Source organism: Ictalurus furcatus, chromosome 26, assembly GCF_023375685.1.
Source record: "Ictalurus furcatus strain D&B chromosome 26, Billie_1.0, whole genome shotgun sequence".
NCBI lineage: Eukaryota > Metazoa > Chordata > Actinopteri > Siluriformes > Ictaluridae > Ictalurus > Ictalurus furcatus.
The window spans coordinates 16,170,074-16,198,071 of NC_071280.1; the positions used below are offsets into that span (position 1 = coordinate 16,170,074).

Here is a 27,998-nt window from a genome sequence, read left to right on the forward strand (position 1 = left end):
ACTGGGTGAAAGGGCGAGAAAGAACAGTGGCTGTGATCTTCAAAGCTTTGATCATTCTCCAAATCGCAGGATACTGTTGTTTTTTATTTTCTTAGACTGGGTGCCATTTTCAGCTGGAACAACTACCTATCTGGTCCAAAAGCTGCTGCTTCTATACATGTTCTCCTGTTTCACAATAATCCAACAGTTGAAGCTCTGAGGCAATCTCCACACACACACACACACACACACACACACACACCACCACCACCACCACCACCCACACAACCACCACCAGGCTGGGTCTATATTGTCCTCGCCCCTGGCAGCCTAAGGGTCCACCCCCTCTCTTCATTCACAATGGTCATGTGATGTGCACTTTCAGAGTACAACAGCTTAGTGAGAGCTCCCCATTCATTTCCTCCTGAGTAGCCCACGAAGGAGGAGGGAAACGACAGAGCAAGAGAGAGAGAGAGAGAGAGAGAGAGAGCGACAGACAAGAGTCTGACCGCACAGGAAAACAAGACAGAGACAGAAAGAGACCTAAAAGGACTCAATAAGGATATCATTTCTTGATCTCACGTTCCAAGACTTCAAACAAGGTCAGTTCCTAAAATCTCTACTGCATTGCCTGCTTCTTTCTCTCTCTTAGCTGTCAGCTGTCATGTCACTGAGTTGCCCGTCGTAGCCGTATTTTTTTGGACAATCCTCAAACTTGAGTGAAAGAATTCAAATCAGATCTCCAAAGGGCAAACGGCTTTGACAACGTATACAATGTATAATACACGTAATATTGTGCGCACTCTCTACTGTATTTCTTGATTAATTAGTTATTAATTAACTATGCACTAATTATTAATTCATCTATGACACTCGAGGTCACATGACAGTGCCGTCAATTTGAGTCAAACAAACAAATCGTTTCTTATCATTATAAGAATTAACGTTACGATGTTACAAATTTTGAGCCACCAGAAAATTCACCTTTTTTGACCTATAGATGTTTGTCTATATATTACTGGTCTCTCTAGAGACTATACTATCACTCAGCAGTCTGTGCAATTTACTGATATGCGTTCATGTGTGACATGTAAATTGGTACTGCCACACCAATATGTACAGTGGTTATAGACTTCCTCTGAATGTTTTAATACTCTTGTAAGAATAAACCACACATGCACATATGAAGCACATGGATAGCTATGAATACATTTTATGCACTCTGTGTGAACCCCCCCACAGTGCTGCTCTTCCTTTCACTCGCTGGGTGATAGTTATGTTGGAGCCACTCCAAATACCAAGAACGTCTCTTTAGAACAACAATATCTGCAGCATGATGAAGACTGGCCTCTTCACTCACTCTTCATAGTGGGTTTAGTGCCTGGCTTTTGTTGGACACTCTAGCTTAAAGGGTCATTTTGTGAAAATGTTTCTAGATCTGGGATAATCACATCGTTCCGAAGACGCCGTAGAGAAACTAACATTCGCAATATAGCAGTGCAACAGATTTGACTAGTTTTCTTCACTTCAAGCTTGTGTTTGCAGTTTTCTGACCCAGAAACTAGCTCTGCTCCCAGCTAGTACCTCCAGTAGCTGCAAACATTTTGTCAAAAAGGTCTGATAGAAATCAGGAAGTGACACAGGAAGTTTTGTTTGTTGTTTTTTTTTTTTTTTTTTTTTTTTTGCAATTCACTTGAAAGGCAGCAGAGGGCTCTAAATATTACAAACTGCTGCTTTAAATGATTGTTATCACACCAGAACACGTGGGTTTCCTTTCATGCTTAATTGAACTTGTTCAAATGATGAAGCGAGGTGACATAACTAGTTAATGTTAGCTAACATTAGAATGTAGGATGAGTGCAAACATACAGGTAGGCATGAAAAGACGGTTGGTCAAGTATGTCAACATAATACAGAAGCCAACTTAGCTAGTTAATGTTGGCTAACTTAGCGAATAATTGTAATATCATTGCCCCATTTGGGTTAGATTCACATTTTCTTGTACGTATGGTAGGAAAACACCGATTAACCTCGGAGAGACGCTCTGAGCATTATGACATCCCCAGGACCGTATCGTTCCCCATTTATGCCAATTAGCATAGCTGTATTGTCCTGTCTGGAGCTGTGAGTTATAGCCTCCGGTCACAGGGGCTCAAGAGGCTGAAACTTGCTTGGCCTGCTCTTCTTTGACAGCGTTACACATCTGAAACAGCTGGAACGTAAGCAAACATTCACTGTGTCTTGGACTTCTGCTGACCCTGTGCTGTCCTAGTGTTCCTTGCAGGCCCACCTCTGGTGGGATTGTTGTCGTAGTTGGGTTGCACGTGTACAATGAAGGAAGAGGCCAAAGGTCAGGGAACATGGGATGAGTGCAAACACAGGCATGATGAGGGGGTTGGTCAAGTATGTCAACATGACTGGGATACAGAATACAGAGGCCAATGTGGACCTTGTGCAAAACCATTCACCGATTTAACTCTTTGGCTAATTATCAATCGCGTCTTGAGCTACTGTACATATTGAGAGCTTGAACGTTTGCTGCACCAAGGTTTCCCAGGAGTAGGAATAGGAAATCTTATTTATTATAACAGGAAGGAAGGATTTATAGGGAACACGGTTTTCTTTGAGTTTTCTTCATTGCAGCTGTGGCACTGCTGTTGTGTAACTGTCCTTGAACTCAGATTCTTGCTCTTCTTGATACGACGCACCACATGGAGACTATGAACTGGTCTTGGCTTGGATTTGAAACAGAACATATGATGCTTGATTTCTCGAGCTTTCTCGGCTTGAGACTGGTACCGCGTCGGATTCCGCTTGTTTTGTCACACCCGAATGATTCACACACACACATCTTTGTAAGAACCTTTCATAATTATAGACATAATTATTCATGCAGCTAATTAATGCTATACCTCCTACCTGCTATACAGTGCCTCAGTAACCAAAAGGAATGTTTTTGGCTCGTTCAATTAATTGAAATAAAAGCTGCAGGTTTTTTTTTAAAAGCAGCTTTCCTCATAGGGACCTCCCCAGAATGTTACAACTGTTAGATATTCCTATCATTGTGGGGACATCGTCCCCACTAAGCTGTAAAAAAAAACAAAAAACATGCTCCCCCACACATACACATAGACCCAAACGTGTATGAGTCACAGACCTACTGAAAACAGAGTGGCAGAGTGATTTGTGTAGTGTACGGGAAATAGGGGCTCTTCGTGGCGACTGCCAGGCCCATTAAACAGAGCTCTGGAAAAAGCCGGGGGCCAGAACAGCACAGCGGATGCACTTCCTGTGTCCGAACTTTGACCCCTTGACTCCCAGGGCCCTCCTGGTGTTCAAGTCAAATTGCACACATCACCCGAGGACAGGGGAGCGCCGAGAGAGAGAGTGAGAGAGAGACAGAGGCACAGAGAGAGAGACAGAGCGAGAGACAGAGAGAGAGAGAGAGAGAGAGAGAGAGAGAGAGAGAGAGAGAGAGCGAGCTACATGTGGAAGGGGTTACTGGTTAACCGTCTGTTACTGATCAACAGCTGTGTTCGGCCGAGTTGGCATTGTGATGGTGGTGTGAGCGTGTCAATGTGAGTTTAGGGTTTCTATATCTCACACACACACACACACACACACACACACACACACACATAGATGCAATGCAAATGAAAAATAAATGCTCTCACTATTCGACTGTCGAATTTCTCTATCTCTCTATTCCGTCCATACTTCTCTCCCTCCCTCCTTGCAGCTGCAGCTCTTCCAGCAGTGCCGAGGGCAGGAGTGAGAAAAACAGCCCTTGCCCAGGACTCTAAGAGTCTGTGTATATGAGAGTGTGTGTGTGTGGTGCTGAAGGAAAACACAGCTGTCTGACTCGTTAAGGCTAGCAGCCTGATAACGCTTGCTCGCTGAAAAAAGGTGGAGAGACAAAAGGAAGAGTTTTTCATAAGAACATCTAGCGTAACTCAAGGTGTCACTAAAGGCGAGATTGGTTGCAGAAGAATGTGTTGCAAACTCTTTTTTTTTGTGCAGTTATTTGTGTCTTGACTTTTTTTTTCTCACTTCTCCTCGTCTTCTGGCCCAAAATACAATCCTTCCTTGTGTTGTCTCTTCCTCTTCTGTATGAGTGCCGTTTCTCTTCTCTTCACGTCTCTTCTCCCAGCGGTTTTAGCATGCCCGGTCACTGGCACTCACAATGCCGCACGAGCGTTTTCTGGCACGGCTTTAGAAGAACCCCAGGCTTTCCCACAATGCCGAGGACAGCTGTGGAGGGCCAGCCACTGCCCCCCAGAGCCTGATGAGAATGTGCACAGATCTCTTCCAGCTGTGCTAGCAGACCAGGCCATACGCTAGCAACTTTTGCTCCTTTATGGTCGTGCACAAAGCAAATATCCTTCCTCATCAAACCAGGTTGGATATTTCAGAAAGGTTTCTAGGTTGCAATTCATTCCACTAATTGGTAGGGTTAAAAAGTCAACGGGTCCACGGTATATAGATTGACTCTAGTGCTGGAGATGTCAATATAAAATTGTCCAGGGATGCCTTGGTTGTTGAATCTTCATCGGTTGGGCATGAGGTCACTCACTTAGCTTGAGTGAGTGAGTGAGTGAGTAATGTCAGCGCTTGTAATCCTGAAGTGGTTGGTATGTTCTTGGAAAAAGAAAAAAAAAAAATCTGTACCATTTTATGAGCACCTTCATGTTTTTCATGGTCCTCTTTGCACCATTGCACAATATCGCCAAACACTGATGTCCTTCAGTCATTGCGCAATCCTGGCCCTCTGATAATAAACAGTTTGACAGTGTGCGGTTCAACAGTTCAAGTCAAATTGCACACATCTGTCTTAGCCCGTCCAAGGGAACACTAAAGAGGCAGCCTCAGATCTTTCTGGCACACGGTCTTCATGCAAGAGCGTACGGCAGCACCAGATCCAGTCTGGGCCCAAGAGGCCAAGAGGGAGAATGGGCTTTTTTGTGCTGATCTCAGATCAGTTTCTGACAACCCCGATCATAACCGCATTATTATAAAAGAAACACAAGAACTCAGAACACAGAGTGTCGATTCGACAGTGTGTCAGACGATCTGCATAAAAAAGCCACGGAAAATGTCTTGTTCAAGCTTTTTGGATTTCAGCATGACAGGAAAGCCAGGCTTGTGACATTTTTTTTTTTTGTTTGTTTGCATGTATCAGTCTGGAGCACATCCTGTCAGCTCTAAATCTACTGTAAAAGAGAAAACGCTATCGGTCTTACTGTACCACTGTACTGTGCTTAATACATCCTATAAAAACCTTCTGCATACTTCCAGACTCCAGGAAGCTCGACCTGCTCTCAGCCTGGTTGTAGGGTGTCTGTGTGACTACACAGACAGATAGAAACCGAGGTGTACGGGCCATGCCCCAAATCAATAGCAGATGTGAGAAGGGAGTGTGTTTTGGCTAGCTTTCTTTAGGGAGAGAGAGACAACGAAAGTGCAGAAGCTTAATTTCAGAAGCAACTTTAGTAAATCTGCAGGAGATAGTCTCAAATATTTATGTAGTGTCTTGGATGACAAGTGGGGACTATTTAGACAGTGCTTTCACTGTAAGGCAAGAAGGGATTATTTATATAGCGATACGAAGACCTATCTGTTTTAAGCTCCGGGATATGATTATGTTTATTATTGTATTCATAATGACTACATAATGAATGGTTACAGCCACAAGATTTGTGAATCTATGAAGTTATATTTAAACTCTAAAGGGTTTACTGGAGAAGGGTATTGAAATGTCAGAAATATCATGTCCCTATCTGTTGGCAGTATTCAGTGAGGCCTTGAAACGAAAAGAGAACGACTTGCAAAAAAAAAAAAAAAACAACCCCAAAAAACGTAGCGTTTTGATTTATTGTTTCGGGTTGTTATTCTTCTTGTTTGCGTCCAAAAGCCTTTCCAGTTATTTCTTGGACATAGTGTATTGTCTCTCGTAGAAAACAGACAGTGAAATAGTGCACCTCTCCTAACACACACACACACACACACACACACACACACACACACATACTGTGAGGCTGAGCAGTGTCCTGGCTCTGCCCGGCAGCAGCCCCCATCCGACTCGAGTCGTCCGCCAAGGAAAACTAGCGCCGCTGAAATGGAAAGTCTGAAGTCACTCTGGGGTTTTTTTTGGCGAGGTCTGATTACGCAAAGCAGGAGAATCCAGCAGGAGAGGTCTGCGTGTTCCTGAATGCAGGTCCAATCCGGGCAGTCCGAGACATCTCTGTTATCTGTCACTGACATCAGCTTCAGACGGCATGGGCTCCAAACTAGATACTTAGGTAGACCTTCAGCATGGAGTCAGGGGAGGTTTGGGATGGCCTTGATCTTAGATTATGACTATAAGATCCAGATCGCTATGTGCTGGAGATGTTTTATGGCAATCCATTCTTATGCTCCTGGACAAAAAGGTGACTCAAGGTTTGTTTTGAGAGTGGAGTAACTGTTTGCTTTCGTAAAGGGGTTCTACTTTCTGATCTCTTTCTGATAGTGGGCATACTATACATGGAACTTTTAAAGGCTTCCCTCAGAAGCCGAAGAACCCTTGAGGCACGTGTAACCTAAACCATATAGGAATATACCATTATGCAAATGAGATCATGCTAACTGATGCTGATCAACAGTACACTTTTACAAAAAAAAAAATAAATAAAAAAATAAAAAAAAGGTTCTTCAAGTGTTCCTTGGAAACGTATTTGAAAGAAAGGGAAAACATCTGTTGTAGGATTATATGTAGAGAGTTATATAAGGATTCCCACAGAAAGACAAACCAAAGAACCCTTTAGGGTCTTAGATGGAACTTTAAAGTGTAGCTTTTTATTTATTTTCATTTTTTACACTTTCTTTTCACAGTTCTATCTGAAAGACGTTCTAGTCTGCTGTGGCCAGATCAAACACACAGTCCAATTTCCATCTACACTCTTATCTGTCACTGACACAAAGGAGATTATTGAGTAGAGGTGGAGTAGGTGGTGTTTATCCAGGAGGCACAAAGCTCAAACTGGTTATTGGCGGAGCAACAGGGTGGAAGGAAGTTGTGCTGACCCGACTGAGGTCATGCACTCTGATGAAACTGACCATCTCATTTACAAAAAAACATCGACTCATTGCTTTCTTGATTATGTGCAGTTCTCTGCATTTTGGGCCAAAAAAATGACTTGCATAGTTAAATCTCTGCAGGCGAGTTTATCAGACCAGGATAAGGCGTACTCCTGGAATAAAAATGGACTTTGTGATAAGAAAGCTTAGTGAGATTAGTTTGTTGACCACAGCAATTCAATTGAAACTAATCAAATGCTGAACTAGGACAGATCTCAATATGTAAGAAGAGCTGACAACACTCTTCGGTCACCAATTTGTGAGAACTATTTTTTTTTTTAACCGCATCCGAGATTTGTCTGGTTCTGTGAAGTAGCCCCTGATCCTTTCCCGAGTGGAGGCTGAAGTGGATTTTGTCCGTCTTTGACTTCCATCACTGACATGTCATGCCTCATTCTGAATGAGGTTGATCTTGGCCAGCTGTTCTTTCACCAAAGCTTCTCCCTCATCAAAACGGGTGCCAAAGAAAATCTCTCTTTCCCACATAAGCGATTCGATTCCAATCCGGATCCCGACCTCAGCCTTTCATTGATCCCATCCCTTCCCATTAATGCAAACCTGGTTAGCCATTTGTAACCATTACAATGTCACCGTCCGCGTGCTGATCCTGTGACTAATGCTGAGAGCCCGCTTCCTGAACCTTCTCAGTGCCTGGACAAGGCAACAAACCCTTAGAGTAGGGATTTATTGATGCTCAGGGGTACGTTCAAGCCTCATCTAGGTTGTATGAGGTGTTACAGAGGCACAGCTGTGTAGCATACGGTTCTCGCAGTCGTCCACTGCAAAATGGAAGGCATGATGTTGATGGCTGGCCAGAGGTACGGTGCCTTAAAGTGGGATTCCTCTGGTGAATATGTACACCATATGTATCGGGAAGGATTATGGTGCTATTAAAGTAGGTTTGGGTGTTCGTTAAACACACATACACACTTACTTTAAGGAGCTTGGGTGAAGGAATTATAATTGTTGTGCAGCCATCCAAGACCCCACCCATTTCCTTTAACATCCTGTCTACTTCATTGCTCACACACACAACAAATACCAGGTCAGCAGAGGCCAAAGCAGTCAGCATGTTTCTGTACTCGCTCTCTCCTGAATCAGCGAGCACGGCATAGAATTGGACACAATCGACCACAGCCATTTATCACCATGCTACTGTATATGCTGAGCTGTAAAAGCATGGCTGACCTGCTGACCCCTCTAGTGCCGAGCCATGTGTGGCCAGTGTTTATAAGAGGGGCAGCTTCTATTACATTTCTGCCACATTTTAACATCCATAACGAGGCAATGGCCAACAGCTCACAGTCCATTCATTTAATCCAAGTTGCACAAGGAATAGTTGTGTTGATAATAACGCTGATAAAGATGGTATTGTGGTTGCAATAGCAAAGTTCCTGAATTAGCACACTCTTTGCAAACAAGTAAACATCTGTCAGAATTGCAAGTTGAGGAATTCTAGTACTCCGTTGTCTCGTTGAATAAGAATCAAAAAGAATTTTATTGGCCAAGTAGGATTTCACCAAAACTGGATAGATGAAGATTGGAAAAACACATGTTTTTGTTTTTTTTCTGTGAGCCTGTGCCCATCATAGCCTCAGATTCAAGTTCTTGGTTGACAGGAATGGAACCCAATGTGGTCTTCTGCTGTTGTAACCAATCCGTCCAAAGGTTCGACATGTTTTGTGTTCTGAGTTGCTTTTCTGCTCATCACGCTTATAAAGAGTGCTTATTTGAGATACCGTAGCCTTCTAGTCTGGCCATTCTCCTCTGACCTCTCTCATAGAAAAGGCCTCTCCGCCTGCAGAACTGCTGCTCGCTGGATGTTTGATTGTTGTTGTTGTTGTTATTGTTGTTATCTCTCGCACCATTCACTGTGAACTCGAGAGACTGCTACGTGCGAAAATCTTACACCACCAACCATGCTTAAGTTAAAGTCACCACGATCCCATCTTTTTCCCCCCATTCGAATGTTTGTAATCCTAAATGAAAGTCCTAAGTTTCCTCCTTAAGTTTCCTCCTTGGAAAAGGAAAAGCCTTTCCAAGATGGTGGTGATTTTATTACGAAACCTACAAACCTGACTGAATAATTCACTTGAAATCTGCAAAACCAAATGCAGTTGCTGTGTACATTTTATCTCAGCAGAATAAGGTTTGGGTTCTGTGGGTGGAAAGTTCAGAAATAAAAACATTTAATGGCACCAATAAATTAATATAATGTTGCCTAACGTACCTAATATTTGAACAGTTGCATTATGGTTCATTTTTTTTTTTATTTTAAATCTGCTGCGATCATAAGGGGCTCTGAGGCACTTTATTAACACTGGAAGAGGTTCCTGGCTACAAAAGCAAAATAAAATGAACAACTCCTGATTTAGTAGGTGTTGGAGGTGTATATAGTTGAACCGAATGACATTTCAGGGGTATCTGTGCCAACATAAAATACACACAAATTCTGGTTAGGTGGAGAGCTTAAATACCCGAACATCTCACTTAAGCACTACTGATTTTATGAGCTGCATGACTGTCAAAAGGATTCATAACATGACTCGAACGGTTCATTACACCTTACCAGTCCTGCCGGGTCTGGCTTGTAACATGCTGTTAGACTAAACACTCGTCCTGAATCTCTGTCTCTTTCAATTTATCTCTCTTTCACCCGCTCATTCTTGTTTTTATTAGGCTTGTTTATATGCATGGGCAAAATGTTGCTTTGATTCTCTCAGAATCATTCGATCAATTCTGGAAAACAGAAAAACTAACGTGTCTCTTTTCTGTCTTGTGTCCCTGTATGGTTCATGTTTAGGATGTTGATGCTGGACGGGATGCCTGTCCTGCGAGTCAGAGCAGAGCCCGTGCAGATGCAGCGGCGGGTAAGAAGCTTCACGCTCACTAAAATGTTACGCCGTGACGTCATCGCGTAAACATACGCCATCTAAGAGTTAATACTTAAAACTGGTTTCAGATCAGATGGTTTTCTGTTTGATTCAAAGTATGCAATACTATGCTAAATGATTGCATCAAGTTTGCACTAGGGATGATAGAGATAATACCTTTTCATATGTACACAAGAAATTGCTTGAAGTGTTATCACTAAACTCACTGTTATCATAAAGCAGTGTCAGTTAAATGACAAAAAAAAAACACAGCTTTAATCTTTACTTTCATTTTAAAAGCGCCAGGAACTATGTATACACTCCCAAGTCTTCCTGCCAAATCGCTAGCTGGCTAATTAACTGCTAGTTAATATAACATTAGCATACCAAGCATGATTCTGTTACTCAGTTATAAAGCAAGCATGAGTTTGTCACTAATTAACTTGCTTATCTAGCTAGCCACCTTTTTCGTTTAGCCAGGTGGTTATGCAACAGCTAGTAAACTAGCATACATCTGTCATGCTCAGATTTCAGTATCTGTCTCCATTTGTCATTTTCTTAGCAACTTATTTAACAGCAGCCAATCCTGTGGCAGTATAATGTTACCACAACATGGCGAGCAAAGTTCTGTTACTCAGTTAAATTAGATATGTTTGCTAAAGAGCTATTTAACTTGCTAAGCTAGCTAACCACCTCTCTAGGTCAGTGGCTAGCTAAACAAGCAAACTAGCTTACGTTTGTTACTGTTGGATTTCCTTATCTGAGTCTTTATGCTGTATAATTCCTTAGCAATTTATTTAACAGCAGCCAAACATGTGAAAATATAAAGTTACATTAGATATGTTTGCTAGCTAGCTTGCTTACCTAGAGAACCACCTCTGTTGGTAGCCGGCTAGTTAACTGCCAGTAAACTAGCTTGCATTTCTCAAGGTCAGATTTACATATCTGACTCAATTTATGTTTTTTTTTTCTTCCCCACAGCAGTTTATTAAACAGCAGCCAAATCTCGGAACATATAAAACTACCACAGCGTAGCATACGTTACCATAAGATAGATAAAATAAATATAAAATTACCAAACATAAAGCCACCTTGCTTACCTTGCTAGCTAATGCCTATTTAGCTAGACAGTTAGCTACCTGCTAGTAAACTAAACACTTGTCAAAGTGGCATTTCAGTATCTGAGTCATTTTATGGCAATTTATTTAACAGAAGCCAAACCTGTGAAAATATAATGTTAGCATAATAACGAGCATGATTCTGTAACTCATTTACATTAAGATATGCTAGCTAGCTAGTTTGCCTACCTAGTGTACTACCTCTCTAGCTAGGTCGCTAGCTAACTGCTAGTACTCTAGAACTTAATTAAAAATCTTGTATGGTAGCACTACTTGTATTGTTTTCTGCTTGATATATCGCTTTGCTTGTATTTGTACTCAGTTGTAAGTCGCTTTGGATAAAAGCGTCTGCTAAATGAATAAATGTAAATGTAGTAAACTAGCTTACTTTTTCACTGTGCGATTTCAGTATCTGAGTTGTTGGGGTTTTTTTGGCAGTTTAATTAACAGCAGCCAAACCTGTGAAAATTTAAAATGAACATAACACGCATGATTTAGTTCATCAGAACATTAGGTAAATTTGCTAGCCAGCTTACCTAGCTAATTGGTGGATAGCTAACTGCTAGTAAACTAGCTCAAATTTGAATTTATTTTGATTATGACCAATCAGAACTATTTATATATGTATATATATATATATATATATATATATATATATATATATATATATATATATATATATATGTACATACATAAACATATAAACTGCACCAAATTATTTTGTTCAACTATAACATTAGCTGTTTAGTTTAGCATGCAGGAACTGCTGAGAAATTAAAAGTCTGTTATGACTAGAAAACTGTGATTTTGGTATTTGTGTTAGAAATATTTACACAAAACACCAATCTATACAATCAGATTCATCCAGCTAAGAGACGAAAACCCTTAGAATTCTTTTTTTGTATTAGCATATGGGACCAAATTCCTTATTTTTATTTATCTGAGCTTCAGTAATGAGTAACATCCAATACAACACAAACACAAAAGTTTAACATTTTCTAAATAGGCGTGTTGCTATTACTTCTCTTTACATAACCGTACCATTATTGTCTTTGGATATTTTTTGTTAATGTTTATAGATAACAGAACAAACTGCGAGTGAGGACAGTGTACAGAGACCGATCCTACCCCCCAGTCTCTCTCTTTCTCACTTTCTCGCTTTCTCTCTCTCTCTCTCTCTCTCTCTCTCTGTGTATCTCTGTCTGTCTGTCCCATTGCATTCACTGTTGTTTGCGTGAGGTTTTTGTGCGTGGGCTACAAGGTCTCGCATTTGAAGTGCGAAACAGCAGAGCAGACGGTTGAAGCATGCGTGTGCAGTTTGATCGGGCTCTGTGCCAAAGCATCTTCTCTTATTTTCTTGTAAACTTTGCTCCCCCTATGCTGTCCAGAATCTCTGCGAGTTCGGAAAATGAGCGGTAATAAGCAGGAGGAACCCCCTCCTTTGTTTTCCCTTCCGAATAAGGGGTTGGAAACGGGCTGTGTAGGAGGAGAAGAGGAACGATCAAGATGAGAAAATTTGATGAGCGAGAGAGAGAGAGAGAGAGAGATGAGGTTTCAAAACAAGTTTCATTTCAGTTGAGAAACCTCCAAGCCAGCCGACCGCAGGAAACACAGCGGAAAATTAGCGCACGTTTTGTTTTACACTGTCTGTAATGTGAATGTGAGAACTCTAAGAAATAAGTAGGGTTTGTTGCAGATTTGGAGAATAAAGATGCTGTTTGTAATGTTTAAAAGTATTTCTAGACTTGTGAGAATTGTGTAGTTTAAATGATAACCTGTGAAACATGTGATTTGCAATTTTGTCATGCGAAAGATCTGTCTAGTTTCTTCAATTCAGTCTTTTGTTGTTGTTGTTTTTTCTGGCCCGGAAATTCGCCCTGCCCTCATCTTAGCTTTGCTTCTTTTTCTTATAAATCAACCCAAAAGGCTTGTGAAGTTTTAACAAAGACTGTGAAGTCATTTGGGGGGAACGGGAAGGGTTGTCGTTCATTATGGGTTTTGTTTTGTTTGGTTTTTTTGTTTTTTACCTTACAGGCAGCAGAGGGCACCAAACCTTACAAATGGCTTCTTTAAATTCATAATATGAGTACATAAGTACATAAGTGCTTGACTGAACTTAGATAACATTTACATTTATTTATTTAGCAGTTGCTTTTATCCAAAGAGACTTACAAATGAGAGAATACAAGCAAAGCGATAACATAGCTAGTTAAAGTTTGCAGAGGAAAAGTTAGATAATGATTGCTTAGGTAAATCTAGACAATACAAGTGCAAGTTAATGTTTTTATTGATTATTTTTTAAAAATGTTTTTAAAAGAAATTTCAATTCACCCTACAAGCAGCGAAGGGAATTCATGGTACAAATCATATTTAAAATACCTTTTTCCTTTCCTTAACAGTCTCCCGAGATCCATAGCTATGCAGACATGGGCGTGTTGGTGATGGAAAGAAGGTTCCGGACTCAGTCACCTGAAAAACGATTTCCGTCAGACCTGTTCCAGATGCAGACTGAGCCTGTCGACCTTTCCACCAATAGATCCCGCTCTTCACCATCATCATCATCGTCATCATCATCATCATCATCATTGTCAACATCGCCCTCTTCATCATTGCTGCGTTTCTCACCACGCTCCCCTCCAGTCTCATCCACCAAGTCTCCTTCATTATCATCATCATCATCATCATCATCATTATCGCTGACCTCAACCTCGCCTCCCTCCGTCATAACGCCAGTGCCACGATTAAAGATGTCTCCGTCAAGGGTGACGTCTCCACCCTCCATCGCTCGCAGAGGGCAGCCGTTCCTGCACATGCCCCAGGTCATGCCACCGTGCCACAGCCCCATCCACCTGCACCCCCGCAGAGTCCCTGTGGTGGTACAACCTGTGCCGCTGGTCTACGCCGGGATTGGCTCACTGGGACCTGGAGGCCTCATGGCACCCATGCTGGAAGAAAGCAGGATACATGGAAAAGGTGAGACAGGGTTCAGTAGAGAGCAAGAGAGAGAGAGAAAGTGAGAGAGAGAGCGACAGAGAGATTGAGAATGTATCCTTTTAATAGACAAACATGGCAGAATAACTGATGGTTCTCTGTATAGTTTACAGATTCTCAGCTCTTCTCCTTCCTCAACATCTGTACCTTTCCAACTCTGGCACTGGCTTTGACATTTGTTCTATTTTACCCTCCCCTCTCTCTCTCTCTCTCTCTCTCTCTCTCTCTCTCTCTCTTTCTCACACACACACACACACACACTTCCCCTTTTTCTATCTGTCTCACTTTCTTTGTCGTCTGCAAAATCCTCTCTGAGTCCTGCAATCTCATCAGCGTTAATGACACAACCCAGAACCCAACAATATGTTGAACAGCCACCACTTGATTTTTCAGACTGCACTGTGTTTCACAGTCTTTCTTCAGTCAAAACAAGTTGGGATACAAAGCGTCTTTATTTAAAGGTGCAGTTCGTAAAGTTTAAACATGTTTCTAGCCCTGTAACAATCCTATCATTTCAAACATACATTACATTATACAAACTCTGATTCGCACATTATCGCACTTTTTATTTGATCTGGTTGGTTTATTCATCTTAGGCTCTGGTTAACATTTTCTGGTCCGGAAAATAGCTCCACCCCTTTATCTTAACAAGCATATGTGGGTTTAATTGTCGTTTTGGGGGGGGGGGGTGAACACTTGACTATAGTATTCATAAGATTTGCAGTACACTTCGAAGAGACCAGACGGCACTAATAATTACGGACTGCTCCTTTAAATCTCTAGATTGTATGGTTTCTAGATGTTATACACGGTGCAAACGTAAATAAAGAAAAGAATACGTCTTGGGGTTTTTTTCCAATATATTTTGACATTTATGACCTTATATATTTTCTTTCGTATTATGTTTTCTTTAAGAGCTTAGGTAAGGAGACTAATATGTAGTCCTTCAGCACACACACACACACACACACACACACACACAGATATTTCTCATGGCAGTCTGTCTGCTTTTCCGCACGAGTGCTGTTTATAACAGGCTTAGTGGCAGTTGAGGATTTTCTCGTTCCCTTTCTGTTTTTACCCACGTCCCACGTTCTTTTGAAACAGAGCAGACAGAGGGGTTACCTAAGACTAACCTCCTGTAACACACACACACACACACACACACACACACACACCCAAACACTTTCATACACATGCAGCTGATATGCTGATGAGTATGATAATCTTACATCTGTAAAAAAAAAAAAAAGGAAAAAAAAAAAAGATTTTTCTTTTTCTATGCCCTCTGCTGTGTCTCGAGAGGTTTCCATGGTAACAACAAGGCAACCAGACATTAGCCATGACACTTCAGTCACTGTAAAAATCATTTAAAAATAATGACAATAATTAAAATAAAAAAAAAATAATAAAAAAAAAAACGCAGACAGACACATCCGGCTACAGTTTCACAGGATGTGATTTATACGCTTTTGTGTTTACCAGGAAATCTTGTACTTTTCACAGCACTAGTCTTTAGGTTTAGCATTAATTAGTTGACTCACAGAGATTCATTAGAAAAACCTAAAAGGAAAATCCCAGCGTTTGATCAGGCACTAAAAAGTTCCTGGTACTGAAAGTTTTTTCTGCCTTTGATGTAAACACGCTTTGCTTTTCCAGATAACAGCTTCATTTGTTCCAGACTACGGTTAAAAAAAAAAAAAAAAAAAAAAAAGATCAGTTGGTCGGAGAAATCATTTCATATGTCACATCTGTAGGCAAAAACAGTGCTGTTTCTTTCTTATTCTTTTTTTTTTTTTTTTAAATTCACCACATGCGCTTATAAACACGTCTGAGGAAGTTCAGACCTGGAAAAGTGAGCAAAGATGTTAGCACAGTGTGAATCCTTAAAGATGAGCTTTTGTGAGGTCGTTTCTACACTTAATCCTTGAAAGTGTAAAAACAAAACAAAACAAAACAAATAAAATAAATATACAAAAATAACTCGTTAAGAAACTCACGCATGTTCTCCTGCCAAACAGCTAGCTACAGTATGTTAGCTAACCTGTTAGCTCAGTGCTAGTCAACTAGCGCTCACTTTTCACAGGAAGATTTCAGTAATATGCGTTGTCATATTCTCAGTGAATTATTTAGCCAAACCTGCTCAAATATAATGTTACACTAACACCCAAGATTTATATATTGGCTTTGTTAGATAGGTAGTGAGATTAGCATGCAAATTCTTTAGCTAAAGGTTTCAGTTAGCACATTGTTACCTAGCATAATAGCTGTTGGGTCTCGTTTGGTCTATTTTCCTCAGAGTGACAAACTGGGCTCATAGTTAACTACCCAAAAATAAAGCCATTTCTTTTTTTTCCCTGTCTCTCTCTCTCTTTAAGACGTTATTTTAGCGCTGTGCTAACAGATGAACCCGAACACCATTCTATATCATCAGAATCAGACATTTTTGAAGACAAGTTAGCCATATAAACACCATATGTTTTTGATATTCTCATAAAGACATTTATGAGGTAAATAAATGATGTTCAATGGTTTTTATTTTATTTTTTTTTAGCATTTATAGCCATCTGTCAATTTGGTTTACTGCAGCAAAAAAAAAAATTCTCATCATTTTTTTATTAATTTATTTATTCATTTATTTATTTATTTTACTTCACTTACATTCATATCCACACCACGTCTCTAAACCCGCCCTCTTCATTCTCTTCTCCAGTCATACACAGAGTGCCAGATGGACCGTCTCCACGGCGATCTTTGAGTGACAGCGAGGACGATGACCTGCCCAATGTGACATTGGACAGCGTGAACGAGACCGGCTCTACCGCCCTGACCATCGCCCGTGCTGTACAGGAGTGAGTTTTACACACACACACACACACACACACACACACACACACAATTTCTGAGATATTACATTTATACCACAGAAATAATGTTTCTCAATAGTTGGCTGGTTGGATGGTTAATATGTCTAGCTTTTTAAACAGGTTCTACTTTTTCTGAAAGTGAAGGCTTTTTTCTCAAGTTCAACAAAGAACCTTTAACCTTTACCCTAGACTGACAAACCCAATTTTTTTTCTCTCTCTCTCTCTCTCTCTCTCTCTCTCTTTTATAAAGTGTACAACTAACTTTAGTGATACATTTTTGTACCTTTTATCAAGGGTTATTTGTGTAGTTAATGGTTCTAGCGTTCTAAAAGAGTTCCACTTGGAGCATTTTCTTAAATTCTTTGTTGTAGAATCTTTCTGAACCTACATAGAATCTTTTAGGTCCGGAAAGACACACTGAAGAACCCTTTAAGGTCTTAGATGGAACTTTTTTCCTAAAAGAGTAGTAGTACAGAAATATTTTTCATAAACTATTTAAAAAAAAAAACAACAACAAAAAAAAAACAGTGCCTTAGTGGTTCTTTGGATAGGTAATGTAAAACAGTGTTTATACGTAGAACCTTTAAGTGTTCCCTCAGAGGGACAAACTGAAGAACCCTTTAAGGTGCTCTTTAATGTAACCTCCTGTTTGTAAGAGTGGATGGATAGTAATATTTTCATACACTATTACAGAAAAGGGGACTTCAGTGGGTGTTTAGATAGTTAATGGTTGTAGACGTTCAAAGGCGTTCTACTTGGAACCTTTTATGAATGGGACGCTGTGTTGTAGGGTTATACATCAACGCTTTTTTTGTTTAGTTTTTTTTTCTTTTTAAAGACTGTCCAACTAACTGTACTACTATAGCTTTCGAATGGTTGCATGGTTCTTGTGGGCTTTTTTTTGGACTGTTAATGATTCAAGGTTTATAAAGGTGTTCTACTTTCCTGAATGGGAAACCTCCAGTTGTACAGGAGGTTTGACCTAGAACCTTTTAACGGTTCTCCTAAAGAGAACATTGAGAAGTACTCGATGATACCTCCTGTTTGAGTGGATGAGTGGATGTATAGTAATATTTTCATACGTTGTTACAGAAAACGAGACTCCAGTGGTTCTTTAGATAGTTAATGGTTCTAGATGTTCAAAGACGTTCTACTTGGAACTGTTTATGATTGCGGGGAAACTGTGTTGTCGGGTTATACGTAACTTTTCAGGATTCCTTGAGGGGGACAACTGAATAAACCTTTAGTATATTCGGTGTGGGGTTTCCCCCCCCCAAGAGTGTACTCATGGGTTCTTTATATGGTTAAGCTTTGTAAAGGGGTTCTCCTTGGAAACCTGAATGAGAAACCCTCAGGTGTAAGGTTCAATATAGACTCTTTAAGGTTTCTCCTAAAAAGATAAACCAAAGAACTCTTTAGGGTGTTAGGCGGAACCATTATTATTATTATTTTTTTAAAAGAGAACGACTAACTGCTTGCTTTTGGGTTTTTTTAGACAGTAAACAGATATAAAGGAGTGTTTAAAGGGTTCTCCTGAAAGCAAGCACCTCTGTTGTACGGTTCTAGACATGAACTTCCTTTGAAGAGTGTTTTACAGTGCGACACATGTCCAATAACAAAATAAACCCTTGAACTGACTGTAAGTTTAAGCATTTAAGTTTCCGATTCAGAAAAGGTTCCAAGTAGAACCTTCTTGGAAAGCGGTATAGATGTCTCACACACACGTGAGAAAATTTAGGCACAGTCTGTGCAATTTATAACGTGTACAAGAACATTCATGATGATCCATAATAATTTGTCACTGTATTAGCGTTTCGTGCATCACTGGACAGCCTGAAACGTGGCGTGCGCCGAAATGAGAAAGTAAACTCCCAACCTGTGTGTGTGTGTGTGTGTGTGTGTGTGTGTGTGTTTGTTTGTGATCTGGCTGGTTTTGTCTCTCAGTTTGATAGAATTTTGTGGAGACACTTTCCCTGTCAGCATGAATTCATCATCATTATAAACGGGCACTTGTGAAGGAATGGCAGATGTGCAGGTGTGTGTGTGTGTGTACTTCTAGCTCGGCCCAAAGGGAAGCTCATTAATAAAGGAATTCTCCCTGGAGGGTGACAGAGGCTCCTCCATATTCAGAATGCCCACAAGGCGAGAGTGTTGCGGCGCGGCCGTGCCAGCTGATGGGCACACCAGGGGGAGAAAGAAGAACATGGCTGCCAGCGGTGCTGAGCTTTTTGCCAAGCCTCAAGGCAACAATGTGTTTGAATGTGTCATGGGGTGTGTGTGTGTGTGTGTGTGTGAGAGAGAGAGAGAGAGAGAGAGGCCGGATGAGCTGGCTAATGCATTCTGCCGTTCCTTAAAATCATTGTTTGCTCAGGTCTCGGAGGGAGTATGTTTCAGGGACGCAGGTGCACGAGGCGACCAGGTTCACGTCATGAACTTGATTCACTTCTCCTGATCCCGGGTCAGCTGAACGCTCTGTACACCATTGTCCTGTGTGTTAGAGACTGTGTGTGAACTGATCCGAACTCAGTGGCACTGCCATGCACGTCCTCGCTGCAGGAAAGCCCCTTCTTGCACCTCCAGGAGGAAAAAATGTTTAAACAAAAGACGGAACAAAAGAACAAGCGCCACTGTTTTTAGATGCTGTTCAGCTGTAGCTTCCCTCTCTCTCGTTCAGCCTTCAGTAAAAACACAGCCACAGAGTGGGACACAAACATCTCACACCTCCATCACCTCACACCTCCATCACGTCACACCTCCATCACGTCACACCTCCATCACGTCACACCTCCATCACGTCACACACCCATCACCTCACACCTCCATCACGTCACACCTCCATCACGTCACACACCCATCACCTCACACCTCCATCACCTCACACCTCCATCACGTCACACACCCATCACCTCACGCATCCATCACGTCACACACCCATCACATCACACCCATCACCTCACGCATCCATCACGTCACACACCCATCACCTCACACCTCCATCACCTCACACCTCCATCACCTCACACCTCCATCACCTCACGCATCCATCACCTCACACCTCCATCACCTCACGCATCCATCACCTCACACCTCCATCACCTCACGCATCCATCACCTCACGCATCCATCACCTCACGCATCCATCACGTCACACACCCATCACCTCACGCATCCATCACATCACACACCCATCACCTCACGCATCCATCACATCACACACCCATCACCTCACACATCTATCACATCACACACCCATCACCTCACGCATCCATCACCTCACGCATCCATCACCTCAAACATTCATCAACTCACAACTGTATCACCTCACGCATCCATCACTTCACAGCTCCATCATCTCACACCTCCATCACCTCACACATCCATCACCTCACATATCCATCAACGCACAACTGTATCACCTCACACATCCATCACCTCACAGCTCCATCACCTCACATATCCGTCACTTCACACCTCCATCACCTCACGCATACATCATCTCACACCTCCATCACCTCACACATACATCACCTCACAGCTCCATCAGCTCACACCTCCATCACCTCACGCATACATCATCTCACACCTCCATCACCTCACACATCCATCATCTCACACCTCCATCACCTCACACATCCATCACCTCACACCTCCATCACCTCACACATCCATCACCTCACACCTCCATCACCTCACACATCCATCACCTCACACCTCCATCACCTCACACATACATCATCTCACACCTCCATCACCTCACACATCCATCACCTCACACATCCATCACCTCACACCTCAATCATCTCACACCTCCATCACCTCACACATCCATCACCTCACATATCCATCAACGCACAACTGTATCACCTCACACATCCATCACCTCACAGCTCCATCACCTCACATATCCGTCACTTCACACCTCCATCACCTCACACATCCATCATCTCACACCTCCATCACCTCACACATCCATCACCTCACACCTCCATCATCTCACAGCTCCATCACCTCACACATCCGTCACTTCACACCTCCATCACCTCACGCATACATCACCTCACACCTCCATCAACTCACACATACATCACCTCACAGCTCCATCACCTCACGCATTCATCCCTCACGCATCCATCACCAAACAACTACATGAACTCACAACTCCATGAACTCACCCATACATCAACTCACAACTTCATCAACTCTCCCCTCTATCAACTCACACCTCCATTAACTCCCAACTCCATCAGCTCACACCTCCAACAAATCACACCTCCATCAACTCACATCTCCATCAAATCACACCACCATCACCTCACACCTCCATCAACTAACATCTCCATCAGCTCACAACTCCATCAACCCACACCTCCACCACCTCACACCTCCATCAACTCACCCATCATATGATGATGTCATAACAGGTTTCACATGTTTCACTGACCAATCAGGAGCTTTAATTAAATTCACCCCTTATTTTATTTTTTTATTTCTTTCTTTGTTTTTTCTTAATTTAACTTTCTTCCTTTTTTTCTCATCATCCATTTTCTTCTCCTCCCCCCCCCCCATTTTTTAACTTGTCTTTTTGTTTCTACTTCACTACTTTCTTTCCATTTTCATTCTATATTCTTATTATATTTTTTCGTTCTCATTCTTTTTCTTTCTTTCTGCCATTGTTTTAGGGCTTATAATATGTACCTAAAGGGCTCATTAAAAAAAAAAAAATCTCTCATCCCTCCATCACTTTTAGTTCCTGACCCAGTGTACTGGCACAGAATGTTTTCATTCCTAAAGAAATCTGTTTGCTATGACCCCGACGCTACGCACATCCTCCTGTGTGAAGGCTAAAAATCTGCTGATGATCTCCAAATCCAGCATCATAAAGATTTGAGGATCTCCTGAGATCCTCAAAGACGTCCCTCTGCTCTCTCCACTCCCTCCCTCATGTCTCGTGCTGAATCGGTGAATCATTTTCTCCTCTCTGTTTTGAGAGAGAATGAGAGAAGAGAAGATGGGGGAGTCGAATGCCTCTTTTTTCCCCTCCATCTCCTCTGGGCTCCCAGAAGAGTTCGAGCTGCCAGCAGCCACAGGTGGCCGTTCTCCCCTTTCCACATCTCTCTCTCTCTCTCTCTCTCTCTCTCTTTCTCACACACACACACACACACACACACACACACACACACAAATGATGTACCCATGTGGCCCAAGAGAAACAGGAAGTGAGTCTGCAAGGGGTGAGGTGAAACTCCCAAACTTCTCTAGATAAAGCCTGTGTGACTCAAACTACTGATCCAGGATCCATCGTTGTGTGTGTGTTTGTGTGTGTGTGTGTGTGTGTGTGTGTGTGTTACTCATATGTACACGAATGAGCTAAGATTGTTGTGTCTTTTCTTGTGTTGCAGTGTACAGTATGACTTTCTCAGTGTGTGTTTGTGTGTATGTTTGTATATGTGTCCATGTTCGGACGTTGTTTACTTTTTTTCATCTTTTCAAAGTTTTTTTTTTGTGGAAATTGTTTACGGCTCTCGAATATGTTTATGGATAAATACATTCCTTCTTCATCTGTTAGTAGAGCAGGCTCAGGGAGGAGCTGGATGTTGGCAGTTTAACAGCAGCGCAGCTCCCTCTAGTGTCCGGATTTATCATTACTGCTAAAGCAGCTCCCTTATTTACATTATAGTCCACGACAAAGCTGAGATAGAGGGTTAGTGTACAGTACAGACATTCCCCATGATTCTTTCTGGTGTCAAGGTGTTTTAGGAAAGATACCTCACTCTAAAGGTAAATAAAACGACTTAAAATAGCTGTATTGGCTGAATAACATTTCTAATGTGACTTTTATGGAATTAAACAACCAGTAAAATGTTAAATGTGTGTTAAATGTATTACTATTTCAGTTTAATGCCTTTCTTTCCTTCTTTCTTTTTTCTTAGTAAATGTATTTCATTTCCCTTTATTTTAATTGTTTTCTTTCTTACGTTTCTTTCCTTTATTTTCAGTTTCTTTCCTTTTTTGTTCTTTCTTTCTTCCCTTCCTTTTGTCGGTCTATTTACGTGATTTTTTTCTCCCTTTCCTTCTGTGATTTTTTTTTTGCATCCTTCCTTTCCTGCCTTTATTTTTCCTCTTTTCTTTCTTTCGTCCCTTTGTTTTCCTCTCTTTCTTTTTTTCTCTCTTCCCTTTATATTTCCTTCCATTCTCTCCTTTTCATTTTCACTTTCTTTCCTTTTTCGTTCTGTCTTTGTATCTGTTTCTCTTTGGGGTTTTTATTTTTTTTCACCCCTTCTCTCCTTTATTTTTCCTCTCTCTTTCTTCCCTTTTCTCCCTTTTCTTTTGACTGTCTATTTACTTTTTTTTTCTCCCTTTCCTTCTGTGATTTTTTTTTTTGCATTCTTCCTTTCCTGCCTTTATTTTTCCTCTTTTCTTTCTTTCCTCCCTTTGTTTTCCTCTCCCTTACCATTATATCTCCTTCCATTCTCACCTGTTTTTTTTTTCTCTCCTTCTTGTTTGTTTTCCCCTTCCTCCATTATCTGTCTTTATTTATGGATCAGAAGAATCTGCCTTCATTCACAGTGTGTATCTGGTCTCCCTCGCATTTACCGTTTTCATTTATTTAAAAAAAAAATAAAAGTCTTGGGATGAGGTTTAAGCTGAGATGGTGCTTCTCAGCATCATCTATATTCAGCTAATTCAGCACAGTAAACTACAACACCTGAAACATTTACTGGTTTATTACAGTTCTCTTTCTGCACCTCAGAAGCATGTACCCCTTTGCTTGTGAAAGATATAAAGTAATGTTTTTTTTTATCATTGTCTTCGCAGCTCCATGTTGCCGTTCAGCATCGAGAGCATCCGAAGGTCAAGGCGGCCCGAGTCTCCTGACACCAAGAGGAGACGCATCCACCGCTGTGAGTTTGACGGCTGCAGTAAGGTTTACACCAAGAGCTCCCACCTCAAAGCCCACAGGAGGACACACACCGGTGAGTGTGAAGAGAAACCAGGAAAAAACACTAACAGCATTGTTACTATGTGTAGTGACATGTACTAAGGTTAGGGCCAGAAAAAAAGTCTTAATTACCAGGTAAAAGGACTAAAACTATAAATACAAGGACTAAAACAAAGAAAAAAGCAGAAATCCAAGGAAAACACATACCTGAGCATGTGTGACACAAATGCAAAAAAGATCCAGCGAAGACTGAGTGGACATGGGGAGTTTATATCGGAGTATATATTGCAGTATATGTTGGAGTATATATTGGAAAATTGGAGTTTACACACACACTACCAGTCAAAACTTTAGAAACACTCATTCTTTATTTTTTCCCCCCACATTTTATAATAATAATAATAATAATAATAATAATAAAGTCATCAAAACTCTGGAGTAACACACATGTATCTATGGGAATTATGTTGTGATAAAAAATGCAAAATAAATCAAAATAATTTAGTATTTTAGCATCTTCAAAGTGCCTAGAATTTCCTGAAATGTATTCTTGGCGTTTTCTCGCCTGATTTCTTGAGGAATTTCCCTCAGATGATTTTTAAACAGTATTAAAGGAGTTCGCACCGACGCTGGAGTCCTGTCGGCTGCTTTTCAGAATATTTCGCTCCGAGTCGTCCGTTTAAATAAAGATCTTTTTTTGGTAAATAAAATGTTAGTTTTCTAATGAAAGAAATGAATATGTTGGCAGGATTACATTTTTGTCTACAACACCGATTTCACACATTTAATCATACACCTTCAGATCAAAAGCTTTTTAAGATCATGAGGGAAATATATATATATATATACACACGTCATATTATTATAGTTATTATCTTTACTATTATTGCATAATTATAAAGTGTGTTAATGTAATAATGGTCATTTGACATTTTGACATGTTCTTGACCTAACAGCCTGCACTTCACCTAATAGGCCTGTAGGTGGCACTTGGACTTCATTTAACCAACTATGATAGTTTCATCAGATGGTAAATCAATACAATTCTTACTTAAGTAAGAGTAAATTGAACACTACTTACCGTTAATGCGACTTCCAAATATACAGATTCATCTGTCCGATTCATTCTTTCAGCCATTTCACCATTATGTAAAAAAAAACAAACAAACAAAACTGAAAACAGACTGGCTATGTAGTTTTCAACCGATTTATGAATCAGACCAGGAAGTTACCGCTCTGCTCAATATTACCCAATGAAATTTGAGCTTGTTGTGCCATATCACGATTGGTCAGTGTATACATGATAAACGGGCATCGATTATGAATTATGTAATAATGTAAAATATGTAATATGAAGAGTTTTAATTTAATTTACACACTACATTTTGTGATTCATGATTGTTTTTCTTTTTTCCTGCCATCGAGCCATAGGCAATCACTGAAAGAGCCATGTATGGCTTCCAAGCCATAGGTTCTCGACCCCTGATATATACCATAACAAAGAGTTTTAAAAGTACAATATGATCACCTGAGCTCAGATTCAAACCAGAGACCTCGTGACCGCTAGTGCATTGCTCGCACTTCTCTTCCGTGTATAGATCATCTTTCTGAGTGTTTCTGGGTCTCATTTAGAAACTAGAACCATTTGTATTGGGGGAAAATCCAAACGTTTGATTACTGACAGGAGAAACTTGATTGGTTTGGTGATGATGTGTCATAACAGGAGTCCAGGGAGATGGATGCAAAGTGCAGAACTTCTTTAATAGGGACAAAAACAACCAAGAGATAAACAAAAACTGGGACAACAAGGGTCTTGGCTAATGCTAAGCTAGACTAGTAAAACTTAAACTAGAAAACAAAACTATTTACACAGAAACCAGTAACCAAACTCTAGCCACACATGCTTACACAGAATAAGAATAATGCTCCAACAACAAACAAACAAACAAACAAACAAACAAAAAAAAAGGTGGAGAGGGGGGGGATGGGACAAACAGGAACTTAAATAAGGTGACTAATGAGAAAATACCAAACAGGTGTGCATGATCATGGCAGGGACTGGGGTAGACAATCAATGAAGTTCAATACAGTGAGTAAGGGTGCCCTCTAGTGGTCCAGGAAGGAACTGTAGTCTGGAAATGACACACAAGTTAAAGGAAAACCATCAGTGTTGAGCAGCTGTGCTCTGGCTGGAGGCGGAGCTCATTTCAGGGGCAGAAAAATTACAAACAAAGCCTTGAAATGAAGAAACTAGGCCGACAGCTGAATGACAATGTTGTGAGATTTTATTAAGATGTTTTTTTTGTATCATGATATGATGATTACAGGTTTGGAGAGAATAATAAAAAAAAATACAAACAGCAGCTTTAAAGTATAAACGGATTCTAGGGTTTCTATTAACTGAATGAAGACACAGTACAACATATAAGTTCCTTCGTCCCACATAAACGTATTTTGCATTATTTCAAAAGCAAATCTGAAAAGGACCACAGATGCACTGTTAACTTCTCTCCTGCATTCTCTCTCTCTCTCTCTTTCTCTCTCTCTCTCTGTCTCAGGTGAGAAGCCGTATAAATGCACGTGGGACGGCTGCGCGTGGAAGTTCGCACGCTCGGACGAGCTCACGCGTCATTACCGCAAGCACACAGGGGTCAAGCCGTTCAAGTGTGGCGACTGCGAGCGCAGCTTCTCCCGCTCGGACCACCTGGCACTCCACCGCCGCCGCCACGCCTTGGTGTGAGGACACACACACACACACACACACACACACACACACACACACACACGGATGGACCAGTTTTAAGGGGTCAGAGTCAGGATGTGGCTCGGGAAAGGCTGGACCTTTCCCTGAATGTGCTCGTGGTATTAGGAGAGATAATAAAGTCTAGTCGTGAATGAAGAGTAGGAGTGCTGATCAGTTTTTACCCTTTATATCCTGAAGAATACATTTATATATCTATATCTATATCTGTAAGGAGCTGATCTTGCTGATCATGCACTCATATTCTAAGATATTACAAAGACTTACAAAGTATGAAGAAGAGAGAGAGAGAGAGAGAGAGAGAGAGAGAGAAAGAGAGAGAGATTATCAAATAATACCAGCGCATATTGCAGGGTATGTCAATCATAATCAGCATTTATATGTAAATTCATTGCAATTTTAAAACCCAGTTTAAGAGTATTACACCAGTTTGTTTTAGCCAGTTAGAAACCTTAATGTAAATCGCTGTATTTTTATTTTTAATTTTTTTACTGACTGCATCAACAGTGTCAGTTGTGAACTGTGAAGAAAAAAAACACAAAAAAAAACAAGGGCAGATCACCTCTCCAAACTATTTGTTTGTTTCTCATCGGCGCATGAGGACCAGATTGTGTCATTCGTCGCAGATTTTCATTCAAATCAAAAACACAGATGGATAATTAACAGGGTATAAACCTCAGTGTGAAAATTCCATCCACTTAATATCGCTTTTTTCTAATGGAAAAAAAGAAAAGAAAAAGAAAACAATCAGGGATTTATTTCCTGGTTGGAAAGGAAAAAAAAACTTTGCACACCTTTGATATGGAGTGAGTGTTCACACAGATTAAACATAAGGTCATAACAATCCTATTATTATTATTATTATTATTATTATTATTATTGAATTCATGTACTGTGTTTCCCGAGAGAGTGAGAGAGAGCGAGAGAGAGAGAGATTCATTTTCATTTAAACTGCATAATTTGTGCACAAACATAGTGTAGCAGATGTCTGTACATTTAAAAAAATAAATAAATCATGCTCTGTATGTGCATTTTAAGTCATGTCATGTCATGTATTTGTTCAGTATTTTTATTGCACCCTTTTTCGAACGTATGTGACGTCACCATTTATATATACGTGTTGTATAGAGACGCCCGATGACCGATAATCGAAAAGCGTCATACCGACCTTCCTTTAACCTTTAATCCTGTTTCTCAATTATGTATTTGTAAATGATGTTATTGTATACATTTCCTTTTTTTTTTATATGGATTGACTGTGAATTTATACATAAATATATATATATATATATGTTTAATGGGCTGAATGAAGGCATGAATAAAAAGTCACTTAACACTTTAATTCAGCTGCAG

The 27,998-nt window shown here is 40.7% G+C and overlaps 1 protein-coding gene across 1 annotated transcript; it reads left to right on the forward strand.

Annotated features, from left to right (window-relative positions):
• Window positions 1-227: 227 nt before the first annotated feature.
• klf12a (Kruppel-like factor 12a) lies at window positions 228-27,987 on the forward strand. The gene is made up of 6 exons (XM_053615427.1): window positions 228-581; window positions 9,899-9,965; window positions 13,486-14,059; window positions 16,791-16,929; window positions 23,761-23,918; window positions 26,443-27,987. The coding sequence occupies exons 2-6, from the start codon at window positions 9,900-9,902 to the stop codon at window positions 26,622-26,624; spliced, it is 1,119 nt and encodes a 372-aa protein (XP_053471402.1). The 5' UTR covers window positions 228-581; window position 9,899; the 3' UTR covers window positions 26,625-27,987.
• The last annotated feature ends 11 nt before the right edge of the window (window positions 27,988-27,998 follow it).

Bases quoted from the DNA above. Each gene is read 5' to 3' on its own strand.
- klf12a (XM_053615427.1), top strand. From the start codon at position 9,900: ATGTTGATGCTGGACGGGATGCCTGTCCTGCGAGTCAGAGCAGAGCCC. The intron at 14,060-16,790 runs GTGAGACAGGGT...TCTCTTCTCCAG, and splicing joins AAGCAGGATACATGGAAAAG to TCATACACAGAGTGCCAGAT. The intron at 16,930-23,760 runs GTGAGTTTTACA...TTGTCTTCGCAG, and splicing joins ATCGCCCGTGCTGTACAGGA to CTCCATGTTGCCGTTCAGCA.